At 40.2% G+C, this 13,546-nt stretch overlaps 1 protein-coding gene and 1 pseudogene across 1 annotated transcript in view; both read right to left on the bottom strand.

Annotated features, from left to right (window-relative positions):
• F9 (coagulation factor IX) overlaps window positions 1–5,070 on the bottom strand; it is a 31,073-nt gene extending 26,003 nt beyond the window's left edge. Inside the window, exon 1 of the mRNA XM_011226388.3 lies at window positions 4,939–5,070. Within this exon, the coding sequence (XP_011224690.1) occupies window positions 4,939–5,005 (67 nt within the window). The 5' untranslated portion in view covers window positions 5,006–5,070. The remainder of the gene's footprint in view (window positions 1–4,938) is intronic.
• Window positions 5,071–8,153: 3,083 nt separating this feature from the next.
• Window positions 8,154–8,682, bottom strand: LOC100466737 (annotated as a pseudogene).
• Between the last annotated feature and the right edge of the window lie 4,864 nt (window positions 8,683–13,546).

Below are 13,546 nucleotides of genomic sequence, written 5' to 3'. Positions count from 1 at the left end.
TCTTTGGGGCACGGAGCCAAAATCTGTGATGTCCTCATGGTACTGTATCCACGTGGAGATTTAGGAATTAAAATTCAATTTGGCTTTTAGTCAAGAGAGTTCCAGTAATGAAAGGTCAGATTTTCAACCGTATTTGAATTTACTTTGGATGAAAAAGAAAGTTCTCAAATAAGCAGTTAACTTCACACTTTGTCATCATTTGAAAATAGCTAATTGCAGATCCTTGCAAGGTGATCCATCACCCTGGCCGGGCTGCGTTCTCAGGATGCGGTTGCCCAAATGACTTTGCAACAAATTTCTCTTGGAAGAACAGAAGCCTAATTGTGGTCCAGCTCCAGATGCAACCCCAGTGTCTCTCACTAGATGTTAAAGAAAAACCACTGCAGTAATTTGTTTATTTTCAGACTCACAACACCTTTGGTTGGCATGTGTGAAGGGAATTCCAGTGACCTAAGTCTTTCTCTGGGAGTCCGGATGTGACTGATTGTAGCTGTGACTGCCTAGCCTTTAGGGACACCCCTGAACTCGGGAGGATCAAGGTCTCTAACCTAATTCTCTCCTTCCCTGCCTCTCTCCCCACATTCAAATCTCACTCTCTCTGTGTCTCTGTGTATGTCTCTCTAGGTAGATATAGAAAACGTATCTATATCTATTATTAATAACAGGAACTCAAGAAGTTGTTGGAATTGTTCCTTTCTTCAAGGGACTATCTGATACGATCTCAACAGGACCAGGTGCTTATAAGATGAACTTTCCAGGGACGCCTGGGTGGCTCAGTCGGTTGGGCGTCTGCTTTCAGCTCAGGTCATGATTTCAGGGTCCTGGGATCGAGCCCTGCATCAGGTTCCCTGCTCAGCAGGGAGTCTGCTCTCCCTCTGCCTCTCCCCCCTGCTTGTGTTCTCTCTCTCTCACTCGCTCTCTCACCAATAAATAAATAAAATCTTAAAAAAAAAAAAGGTGAACTTTCCAGGCATTTGGGGACTGCTTTCTCATGAATTCCAAAAAGAAGACGACGAAGAGGAGCTAAACTGTATTCCCTTATTTTCATGCAGCTGTTCACTTTACGGAGACTTTGAGTCCTCTGACAACCTCGCTTTTCTCTTGCTCTGCGAGTCCCCTTGGACTTCATTTATTTATTTTTTTTTGGAATTTAGCTTAGACTTTTTCTCTTTAACTCTTGCCAACTTTCTCAATTCCCTTCACTCCTTCCTCTGTGCCGCAGTACCCTGCAACGCCAAGCCCTAGATCACTGCGGCCATCTGCCTGTCTTCCGTCCCCAGGCAGCTGAGCACTGTGGGAGAAAATCGCCAGGCTGCAGATGGCTGCCGTCACATGGCGGTGCCTCCCAGCCGCCCCGCTGGGCCCTCCTCTCTGCTTGGCCCTGGGCACCCCGATGATAGCATCTATGTCTGCCTCCAATTACAGCGTGGCTGGGTGGAAAAACAGGGGTTCGCAGTCAGATCAGACACACCTGGTTCTCTCTCTCCCTCCCCCCGCTCCTCTCATGCTGGCCTGCCTTCCTGTTTCTCAATTCCCTCTAGTGCCTTAATGCACTTTTCTGTGGCTCTTTCCCTTCTTTACTCCCATCCATGTAATGAAATGACTATTGTCAGGATCAGCAAGGACTTCCTAAAGGATAATTATGAGTTTATGTACTTCTTGACTGCTCTGAAACATTTCTAGTGCTTGACCTCTCTCTCTCTCTCTCTGTGTCTCGATCTCTCTCCAGGGTACTCTTCCCATGAAGTCACTCTACTGGTTCTTCTAACTCTTGTTATTCACCCACCACTTGAGTCAGTGCATTGCCCCTTGTCTGCCTGCCCCTTCAATGTTCAGAGTTCCTCAGGTTCCTGCCTCAGCCTGGTCATGCCAGACGTCTGTACTATGGGGCTGGGACTAGGGTGAGGGAAACAAGGCATCTAGGGCACAGAATGTGAGGAGACCCTGTCTCTCGGTGTGCAAGCAAGAAGAGGAAGAGTGCACAGTTACGCTCTTTGGACCTTGCTTGCCTCCCCCCAGGCTGGCCTGGACTCTCTCAACACCAGTTACCGAGCGCTGGCCACAGCCGGGCCCTTTGCCAGCCGCCACATTACCCGTGCTCACTCCCGGGACCCTCACACGCACCGTCGGAGCTGCTCTTTCTACAACAGTGGGTTCCAAATATCCACCTCTGGTCAGATGTATCATCTGAATTCCAGATCCTCTTTGCAGCTCCCTAGCTGTACATCGTCCTGCGACGAATCAGAGCTGCCGTTTATCTAATGCTTCTAAAGGGCTGGACCCTGTGCTCAGTGCTTCGGGGCCATGATTTCATTCCCTCCTCAACAGCAGTCCCACGAGACAGGGACTGTCATCTCATTGTAAGTGAGAGGAATGGGGCTTCGGAGAGGGGAAGTCACTTGGCCCAGGTAGCGTACTAAAGTGTCAGAGCCGGGATTGCGGCGTTGGCACTCAGACCACACAGCCCGTGCTCCTAGGTACCATGCTGTGTCTTGTAATCATGTCACAGGCCCAGGGTGCATTCTTCATGCTTCTTGGAACCTGTTCCCCTTCCACACCCAGATGGTGACAGGGGGACTAAAGAGTACACGTATCAGGATGAGCGCACAGTAATGTATACAATTGTTGAGTCGCTGTATCGTACACCTGAAACTCATGTAACACAGTGCACTACCCATACTGGAATTGACATGAAAAACTTAATAAGAAAAAACATAGTAAAAAAAAAAAAAAGAATGTTGCCAGACTGAGCATTCTATCAGCCATCAGCGCTATTCATGTTTACATGTCTAATGACCCAATAATTGGGTTCTGTTGTCCAAACTCTTTCATTTCAGAGCTTCATTATCTGATGACCTCACCCTGTCTAGCTATCCTACCTCACTTGTCATAGTTAATATTCAAAACCTACTGAGTTTCTGAAAGACCTCACATTCTTTGTGGATCTGGATCTTTGCACACATGTGATTCTCTCTGCGTGTGATGGCCTGAATCAGACGTTTAAGGAGAGTGGACCTACTCCTCTTTTAAGACCCAGCCCAAGATACTATGTCTGTCAAGTGTTTCCCCAGTTAACATATTCGTTTCTCTGTGGTCCTTTAAACCCTGGCACACCTTTTGTCTCCTTACATTGAAATCTCTCCCTTGACTTCGTGGTGCCTTAGGTCAAAGAGGGAGTCTGGGTGATCCCTATGCCCCTGACCCTTTACGCCAGTCTCTGGCACCATGGTAGGCGCTCAGTTGTGTGGAGTTTTGTAAAGTGTGTAGACCAAAGCTGTCTTTCCTTCGTTCATTTCATGCATTCGTTCGGAATGAAAAACCCCTTCAGCCCATACACCTTATAAAAATGAATTGGTTGCACAGAACAGTTTTGATTTCAGAATTCTAAACTGATGCAAATAATGCCTAAGGGCAGCAGTCATGAAAATGCAACGTCTCTGTAAGTCATTCATAGAAACAGCTTTTAGAAGCCAGTGACGGTTTAAGAGCAGAAGAGAGAGCGGCAAGAGTGCCGGCCATCCTGAGGGAAATGCCCCTGGCTCTCTCCTCAAGGGCCTGTTGTCTCTGACTACAATGGCTCCCGAATCACACTGCCTTTCTCCTCAGTATTGTCTGAGGGTCATATATTTAGCCTCTCTTTGGGTTTATCTCTTCTAGCCATTATTTCCCCAGAGCTCAAATCCTACTCCCCCCCCATACACACCCCATATCTCTCCTTTTTTCCAACATCTGAGGTCTTGAAGGGAGCACTAGCCCTCTTGAAATGTCCATTATCTCACCACTTTTCCTGAAGGAAGAGCTTGGATCTTTTGTCCTCCTAGATCTCACACTGATATGTATAAAGACTTAGCTTTATGTCCTAGTTTGTGAATTTTCCAGCTTAATTTCTTTATTTCTTCACTCTACCCACTTGGCTAGTTTGATTTAACCTTTGCATTCTCGTATCATCATTTCTGCATTTCAGTCTGACATCATGTCTGGAGTGGGAAACACAGGGCCTGTCTGCTTTCTGGGGACCCTTAGGGTTGGCACCCCTGATCCTGGCACTGTCAGCTACTAGATTTGATTATAGTAGGTTGACAAGTAAGGGTGATAAATGCTTCCTGTGAGAACACACTGTTTGCCTAAATGGGGTAATTTCTTTCCTGTGTGCCTTCCTTTGGGAAATGCATAAAGTCATTGAAGTTGTGAAAAAACCAAGGGCTACACATTGCATTAACTAAGTTCCTACTCCTTACGTCAATTCTTGGACTTGTTTTGCTCAAGTGAGTATTGGGTTTCCCCATATATTAACTCTGCGATGTTAAGAATCAGAGACAAAATAATTTTCCTAATTCACAAAAAACTTTAGGGATGAGTAAAACTTAGTAATGAAAAATTTGTTGTAAGTAAAACTTAAAATTGTAGGTATATGATTTTAGGAAAATTTAAAATTAGAGGCTTGCCTCATTATATAGTTCTAAAATTTTGAAACATGTCAGATATCTTAAAATCAAACTGTGTGTGTAAATAAAGCCGTTGTTTGTGGCTTTAATGTGGCACATCCCATTTTGATCTCAAAGTGGTGAATTAAACCCAAAATGACAGAGTTAATGTCTTTTCTTCATTGTCTGCTGTTTCCTGGTTAAAACATTTTCCCACTCTTTTCTTTAAACAAGGAGATGGCTGTTTTCTAAGCAGAATTGCATTGTCAAATCACAAGCCTAACAGTGTTCATTTAAAAAAAAGTACCGTAAGCATTGTAGATCTATCTAGTTTTAACAATTAAGAAAACACAGCTACCAGAGAACCAGTACTTACCAACCCACATGCTGACAACTAGGATCTTAAACGTTGCTGTCAAATCCTGTAATGGTTATTTAGTGGAGAAGATAGCACCAGACATTTCCATATCCAAAAGACAAACACACTCAATGTATCTTTAAAAAGGAAACAAACCTGTACATTCAGCACTGAGTAGATATCCTAAAAGGCAGATGGTGACGAGGCCCGGTGATTCTGCCATGATCCGATTCAGGCACTGCCTAACCTTTGCGGACAAATTGTGCAAGTAGCGAGGTTGACCAATTGTTCCAAAGTACAAGCTGAGCTGTATTTACTTCTGGGAAATGATGTCCATCTCCCTGAGTGGGTCTTTGGGCTATTTCCAATGGCCTCTTGGGTGAAATGAAGAGTATAGGCAGTGTTCATCTTTAAACTTCACATCTGATTCCGTGGGCTTCTGTCACTGTGGCTGATGGGAGGCTGAACCAGGCAATGACACATCATCAGAACAGGGGGAGGTATAATGGCAGTTGCTGTGGCAGCCAAGTTCATCAGTGGGATCCATCTTTATCCTTCTCAGGGAGCGCTAATGTCATAGAGTTTAAAAGTAAAGAGACAGGGGCCTCTGGGTGGCTCAGTCGGTTAAGCCTCCGACTCTTGGTTTTGGCTCAGGTCGTGATCTCAGGGTCGTGGGGTGGAGCCCCATGTTGGGCCCCAGGCTCAGTGCAGAGTTTGCTTGGGATTCTCTCTCTCTCCCTCTGCCCCTGCCCCTCCGCTAGCACTCTCTCTTTCTAAAATAAATAAGTAAATCTTTAAACAGAAAAGTAAAGCGACAGAGCAAAGTCATTTGGTTATCTACCTTAAAACACTCCCAGTGCTTACATACATTTAATCACCTGGTGGATCCTTCATGTTCCTCCTCATAAGGACTTTATCAACTTTCTTGTGCCATGTACCCATAGAGTGAAACGTGAGGACCCTGTCTCAGAACATAGGTATGTATGTGTGAGCATATGTGTTTGCATGTATACTTATATAGTATGTATATGAAATCAATGTATGAATATTAGCTTATAGTAGTTTGTGTTAGGATATTATACCACTTCATGTATAATATAAAAATGATACTATACCAACATTTACCTACCGTTCTTTGTGCTGTTGTTGTGATACATTTTATTTCTACATGTTATAAACCGTATATTATTCTGCTTTGAGCCATCAAGTCTTTCAAGGAAATTTAAAAATGTGAAAAAACATTTTATATTTAGCCACATATTTACCATTATGATAGTCTTCATTTCTTTGTGTAAATCCAAGTTTCAATCTGTTAAAAATTTTCATCACTCTGAATAATTTTCTTTAATAATTTTGATACTATAGGTCTTCTTATGATGAATTTTCTCAACTTTTATTTGAAAATATATCTATTTTAGCTTCTTTTTTATTTTTTAATAGCAATTTTTGATTATGTTAGTCACCATACAGTATATCCTTAGTTTTTCATGTAAAGTTCCATGATTCATTAGTTGCGTATAACACCCAGTGCACCATGCAATACGTGCCCTCCTTAATACCCATCACCGGCCTATCCCAATCCCCCATCCCCCTCCCCTCTGAAGCCCTCAGTTTGTTTCCTAGGGTCCACAGTCACTCATGGTTCATTCCCCCTTCGTTCTTGGTCCCCCCCTTCATTATTCCCTTCCTTCTCCTACCAATCTTCCTATTTCTTGTTCCATAAATGAGTGAAACCATATAATTGTCTTTCTCTGCTTGACTTATTTCACTTAGCATAATCTCCTCTAGTCCTGTCCATGTTGCTGCAAATGTTGGGTAAATAGTTCTTTCTGAGGGCTGAGTAATATTCCATTGTATATATGGACCACATCTTCTTAATCCAGTCATCTGTTGAAGGACATCTCAGCTCCTTCCACAATTTGGCTATTGTGGACAATGCTGCTATGAACATTGGGGTGCATGTGGCCCTTCTTTTCACTACATCTGTATCTTTGGGGTAAATACCCAGTAGTGCAATTGCTGGATCATAGGGTAGCTCAATTTTTAATTTTTTAAGGGACCTCCACACTGTTTTCCAAAGTGGCTATACCAACTTGCATTATAATTTACTTACTCTCTGTATATCCTCTTCAGTGAAATGTGTGTTCATGTTTTTTGCTTATTTTCCAATAAGACTGATATTTTACTGTTTTATTTATTTGTTTATTTATTTAGATTTTATTTATTTATTTGACAGAAAGAGAGACAGCCAGCAAAGAGGGAACACAAGCGGGGGTAGTGGGAGAAGAAGAAGCAGGCTCCCAGCAGAGCAGGGAGCCCGATGCGGGGCTCGATCCCAGGACCCTGGGATCACACTCTGGGCCGAAGGCAGATGCTTAAAGACTGAGCCACCCAGGCACCCCTACTGTTTGATTTTAGAGCTTTTTAAAACAATATTATAGCTATGTGTCCATTCTCAGATACATGGTTTGCAAATACTGTCTCCAAGACCGTAGCTTATCTTTTCATCCTCATAACTGAGTCACATAGCCCAAGTTTTAGATTTTGATGTAGTTCAATTTATCTTTTTGAAAAAAATTTATTTATTATTTATTTAGCATGCATGTGAGCTGGGGGAGGGGCAGAGGGCGACAGAGAGAATCTCAAGCAGACTCCACGCTGAGTGCTGAGACCAACACAGGGCTTGATCTCAGGACCTGAAGATCATGACCTGAACCTAAATCAAGAATCAGACACTTAACCGACTGAGCCACCCAGGCGCCCCTCAGTTTATCACTGTTTAATGGATCATACCTTAATGTTCACATTTAGAACTCTTCCATTAACGCTAATATGGAAGCCTTTTCCCATTCAGAAAATATTTTATAGTTTTAAGTTTTACATTTATTCTGGTGCTTTGTTTTGAGTTAATTTTTATAAGGTATGAGGTTTACGTTGATTTTTTTTCTGCCTATGGATTTCTGAGTCCTCTAGCACCATTTATTAAAAAGATAATCCTTGCTCTGTTGAACTGCTTGTGCAGTTTTTTCACAAATCAGTTGAGTATGTTGGTTTGGGTATATTTCTTGGTTTCCTATTCTGTTCCATTTCTGTATGGGTTTATCCCTCTGTCAACCCCACACTGTCTTGATTACTGTAGCCATATAGTGAGCTTTTATATCAGGTAGAGTGATTTCTCCCACTTTAATCTTTTGTGGCAAGATTATTTGGGGGGGGTTACCAAATTATTTTGAAGGAATGGTGCAAATGAAAGAAATTAAGTAGATGTTTTGGTACAACTTATGGAAAAGGTAAATGTAACCCCAACATGCATGCACTGCCTTGGTGACCAGGGAAGTCACCCTGGAGGCTATGGGGAGACAGCCTAAGGCTTAGCTCTCACTATCACTGTTTCTAAAGTGTGCTTGTCAGAGAGATGCTCTGCCGCGCCAGATTCAGGAGCCCCCATCTTGCGCAGGTTGGTTACATGGTCACCCAATCCTTTGATGGATTGCACCTGTTTATTCAGGTAATAAGTGTCAGTGAAGTCCCACATGGGGTCATTTTTATCGATGACCAGTTTGTGCGGTTTCCAGTAGTGACTGATTCACGCTGTTTTCCAAGCGTAACGCACACTGCATTGCCTTCAGTCCGTTTTCCCAGTAATCACGGTCTGGTTTCTTGCTATTGTGAAGGAAGATTCGGTAACTTCATCAGTTTCTCGGCATGTGCCCTCTCCTCAAGAGATTGGTGAAGAAAATATTTGACAAAGTTCTTCAAACCCACATCTTTGTGGTCAAAGTAGTAAGGCATGGACAGGTAGACACAGGCATAGAGCTCCGGGCTGATCTGGCAGTTGGGGGTGGCCTCTGAGTCCTGGTGGCAGTTCTCATGCACCTGCAAGGGGAACGCAGTCATCATGGCAGCTGCTGAGGAGAGGCAGTGTCTAGTGGCGGTGGCTGCATGGCGCTGCAGTGACAATGGGGGCCTTGGGACGGTCTGTGGCACTGTGAGGGGATGGCAGAGGGTTGACTCTGAGCAGCCACCAAGGTGGGGGACGAGTGCCGGGTTCTGTCCAAATGCTGTTGAAGCAGGGAACTGCAGTGACTTTTGGTGGAGACTCAATATTCTGGGGCAAATTGCTTTAATTATTCTAGGGCCCATAACACCTTATATCAATTTAAAAATAATCTTATCTGTAGCTACAAAAACTTTTGCTGAGGTTTTGATAGGGATTTTGTTAAACCTGTATGTAAATTTGGAGGAACTGACATCTTCACTGTGTTGTTTTCCAACTGATGGACGTGGTATGGACATGTATGTCCATTTCTTTAGGTCTTTGATTTCTTTCACCAGCATTTTGTAAATTTACCATACAGATTTTATATAGTTGATCTTTGAACAAGACAGGTTTGAACTGCACAGGTCTATTTATATGTGAATTTTTTAAAAAGATTTTATTTATTTGACAGAGAGCATGAGCATAAGCAAGGAAGGAGTGGAGTGGGGAGGGAGAGGGGGAGGCAGACTCCCACTGAGCAGGAAGCCAACCGGGGATTGATCCCAGGACCCTGATATCATGACCTGAGCTGTAATCACATGCTTAACTGACTGAGCCACACAGGCCCCCCTGCGGACTTTTTTTTTTTTTTTAGTATAGTTGACACACAATGTTTCGTTAGTTTCAGATATATAGCATAGTGATTTGACAAATTTACACATTATGCTATATTCACTGCAAGTGAAGCTACTATTTGTCCTTATACATCGCTATTACAGTATCATTGACTGTGTTCCCACCCCAAACCCCCTCCTCTCTGGCAACCATCAGTTTGTTCTCCGTATTTATAGTCCGGTTTTGCTTTCTGTTTATTCTTCTTCTTTTTTTTTAGATTCCACTAATGAATATAATCATATGGCATTTGTCTTTCTCAGTCTGACTTATTTCACTTAGCATAATACCCTCTGGGTCCATCCACGTTGTCTCAAATGGCACAACCTCATCCTTTTTAATGGTTGTATAATATTCCATTGTATATAGATACACCACAAAGTCCTTATGCATTTGTCTGTTGAAAGACACTTCAGTATTGTAAATAATGCTTCAGTAAACATAGGGGTACATATATCTTCTCAAATTGGTATTTTCATCTTCTTTGGGTAAATACCCAATAACAGAATTAATGGTTCATATAATATTTCTGTTTTTAAGTTTTTGAGGACTCTCCATACTGTTATTCACAGTGACTGTATTAATTTACATTCCCTTCAACAGTTCGTTTTTCTTCATGTCCTTGCCAACACTTGTTGTTTCTTGTCTTTTTGATTTCAGCCATTCTGTGAGGTGTAAACTGATATCTCATTGTGGTTTTGATTTGCATGTCCCTGATGGTAAGTGATGTCGAGCAGCTTTTCATGTGTCTCTTGGCCGTCTGGATGTCTTCTTTGGAAAAATGTCTGTTCAAGTCTTCTGCCCATTTTTTAATCAGATTTTTTTTTTGGTGTTGAGTTGTATAAGTTCTTTATATAGTATAGATATTAACCCTTTTTCAGATGTATCATTTGCAAATATCCTCTCCCATTCAGTAGGTTGTATTTTTGTTTTCTTGATGGTTTCCTTTGCTATACAGAAGCTTGTTATTTTCAAGTAGTCCCAAGAATTACTTTTTGCTTTTGTTTTCCTGGCCTCAGGAGACACATCTAGAAAAATGTTGCTATGGCCCGTGTCAGAGAAATTACTGTTTTCTTGTAGGATTCTTACAGTTTCAGGTCTTACCTTTAGGTCTTTCATCCATTTTGAGTTTATTTTTGTGTATGGTGTTAAAAGGTGGTCCAGTTTCATTCTTTTACATGTTGCTGTCCAGTTTTCCCAGCACCATTTATTGAAGAAACTCTCTTTTCCTCATTGTATACTCTTGCCTCCTCTGTCATAGATTAATTGACCGTATAATTGTTGGTTTATTTTTGTGCTCTTTATTCTTTTCCACTGATCTATGTGTCTATTTTTGCCAGTACCATATTGTTTTGATTACTACAGCTTTGTAGTATATCTTGAAATCTGGGATTGTGATACCTCCAGCCTCGTTCTTCTTTCTCAAGTCTGCTTTGGCTATTTAGGGTCTTTTTTGGTTCCATACAAATTTTGGTATTATTTGTTCTAGGTTTGTGAAAAATGCTGTTGGTATTTTGATAGTGATTGCATTGACTGTAGATTGGTTTGGGTAATATAGACATTTTAACAATTAACAGTATTCTTTCAATCCATTATGAAATATCTTTCCATTTGTTTGTGTCATCTTCAGTTTCTTTCATCACGGTTTTATAGTTTTCAGAGTATAGGTCTTTCACTTCTTTGGTTAAGTTTATTCCTAGGTATTTTATTCTTTTTGGTGCAATTGTAAATGGTGTTGTTACTTTCTCTTTCTGCTACTTTGTTATTATATACATGGATTCTTTACACTCCTGTAAATGTATTTTTTCTTCTGATTTTCTTATTAATATTTTTTCTCTACCTTATTTCATTGTAAGAATACAGTATAAAATACATAAAACATACAGAATTATGTGTTAATCAATTGTTTATGTTGTTGGTAAGGGTTCCAGTCAACAGTATGTTATTGGTTGTTAAGTTTTGGGGAACTCAAAAGGTATACAGGGATTTTCAACTATGTGGGGGTTGAAACCCCAAGCTCCATGTTGTCAAGGGTCAACTGTACATGTTTTGGTAGTTGTATATCTGTCTATTTCATTTCCTTTGGAGTAATTTTAAATACTACTGTGTTTTTGTTTTCACATATTCCTTCTTAGTAAATAGGAATGCAGTTGATTTTCACACATTGATTTTGTATCTTCCGACCTTGATGAAATCACTCCTAGTTCTAGTAGTTTATTTTTCTTTTTGCAGATTGCTTGGGGTTTTCTATGATGAAATCTATAATTTCATATTATTTGCAAATAGGTATAGTTTTTTTCTTCATTTCCAATCTGTATGCCTTTGTGTGTGTGTGTGTATGCAAACATGCATATATATATCATGCTGTAATTGTTAGAACTCTCAGTACTGTGTTGAATCACAGTGGTGAGATTAAAAAAAAAAACCCTTGTCTTAAACCAAGAAACAGATTCTTGACTGTAGAAAACAAACTAATGGTTACCAGAGGGGATGAGGATGGGGGGATGGGTGGACTAGGTGATGGGTATTAAACAGTACATTTGTCATGATAAGCACTGAGTAACGTATAGAATTGTTCAATCACTATATTGTACACCCAAAACTAATATAACACTGTATGTTAACTATACTGGAATTAAAATGAGAAACTTAATAAAAAAAAAATCTTTGTCTTGTTCCTGATCTTCGTGGGGAAAGTATTCAGTCTTTCTACAGTAAGTACCTTTTTCTAGATGTTCTTTATTGAGTTGAGGGTAATATTCCTCTTTCCTGAGCCAAGATTTTTTTTAAATCATGAATGGATATTGGATTTTGTCATACTTTTTCTCTTTTGATTGATAGGATCATAGCATTTTCCTTTTTTAGCTTCTTGATAATGTGGATTATAGTGATTGACTATCAAATGCTGAAACAGCCTTGCATACCTAGGAAAATGCCACTTGGTCATGATATATATATATATATATATATATTTATACATTGTTAGGCTTAGTTGCCTATTGTTTTCTTGAGGATTTTTCATGTAATTTCATTAGTAATATTGGTCTTTTCTTTTTGTACTTTGACAGATTTTGGTATATGGTAATAATGGCCTCCTAAAATGAGTTGGGAAATGCTCCCTCATTTATATGTTCTGGAATAGTTTATGTAAAGTTGAAGTGAATTCTTTGTATGTTTGGTAGAATTCTCTGGTGAAACAATGTGGTTCTGGAGATTTCTTTTTGGGGAATTTTTAAATTACAAATTCAGTTTCTTTCAGGTTGTAGGGCTATTCAACTTATTCATCTTGTTTGAGCTTTACTGATTTGTTGTTTCTAAGGAATTTGTCTATTTCTTCGAAGTTGTTGAATTTATGAGCATAAAGTTGTTTGTAATTTTGTAATCCCTTATTGTATTTGATGGTTGCAGGATCTGTATAGTCTCTATTTTATTCCTGGTATTGGTGATTTGTTTCTTCTCTTTTTTCTTGTCAGTGTTGCTAGAGGTTTATCAATTTTATTGATTTTTTTTCAAGAACCGCCTTTTTGTTTAATTAATTTTCTCTATTGTTTTGTTATTAATTTCCTTGATTTCTGCTCTTCTATTTAGTATTTTCCTCCTTCTGCTTGCTTTGGACTTTTTTTTCTTGTGTCTTCTTGAGATACGAATGTAGATTGTTTATTTGAAATCTTTTTTCATTCTAATGTAATGATTACTGCTACAAATTTCTTTCTTGGCACTGCCTCAGCCGCATCCCCAAAATTGATGTGTTATACTTTTATTCAGTTTGATGTATTTTTGCATGTCCCTTGAGACTTCTTCTTTGACACATGGCTTATTTAAAAGGTAGTTGTTTGATTTTCATATGTTCAGATTTTTTCCCGTTGTCTTTCTGTTATTGACTTCTGGTTTGATTTCATTATTGTCAGAGAATACACTGTGTAACTTTGATTTAAAAATTTGTCTTATGGCCCACAATATGGTCTATATTTGTAAATATTCCATGGCTCTCGAAAAAAGATGGTATTCTGCTGTTGGGCGGAGTGTTGATTGTGCTGTTCACATGATCTGTGTTGCTGATTTTTTGTCTAGCAGTTCTAGGGGGTGTTGAAGTCCTCAACTATACTCTGGGAT

Source organism: Ailuropoda melanoleuca, chromosome X, assembly GCF_002007445.2.
Source record: "Ailuropoda melanoleuca isolate Jingjing chromosome X, ASM200744v2, whole genome shotgun sequence".
NCBI classification, from domain to species: Eukaryota; Metazoa; Chordata; class Mammalia; order Carnivora; family Ursidae; genus Ailuropoda; species Ailuropoda melanoleuca.
This window is presented reverse-complemented; position numbering and strand designations above follow the sequence as displayed.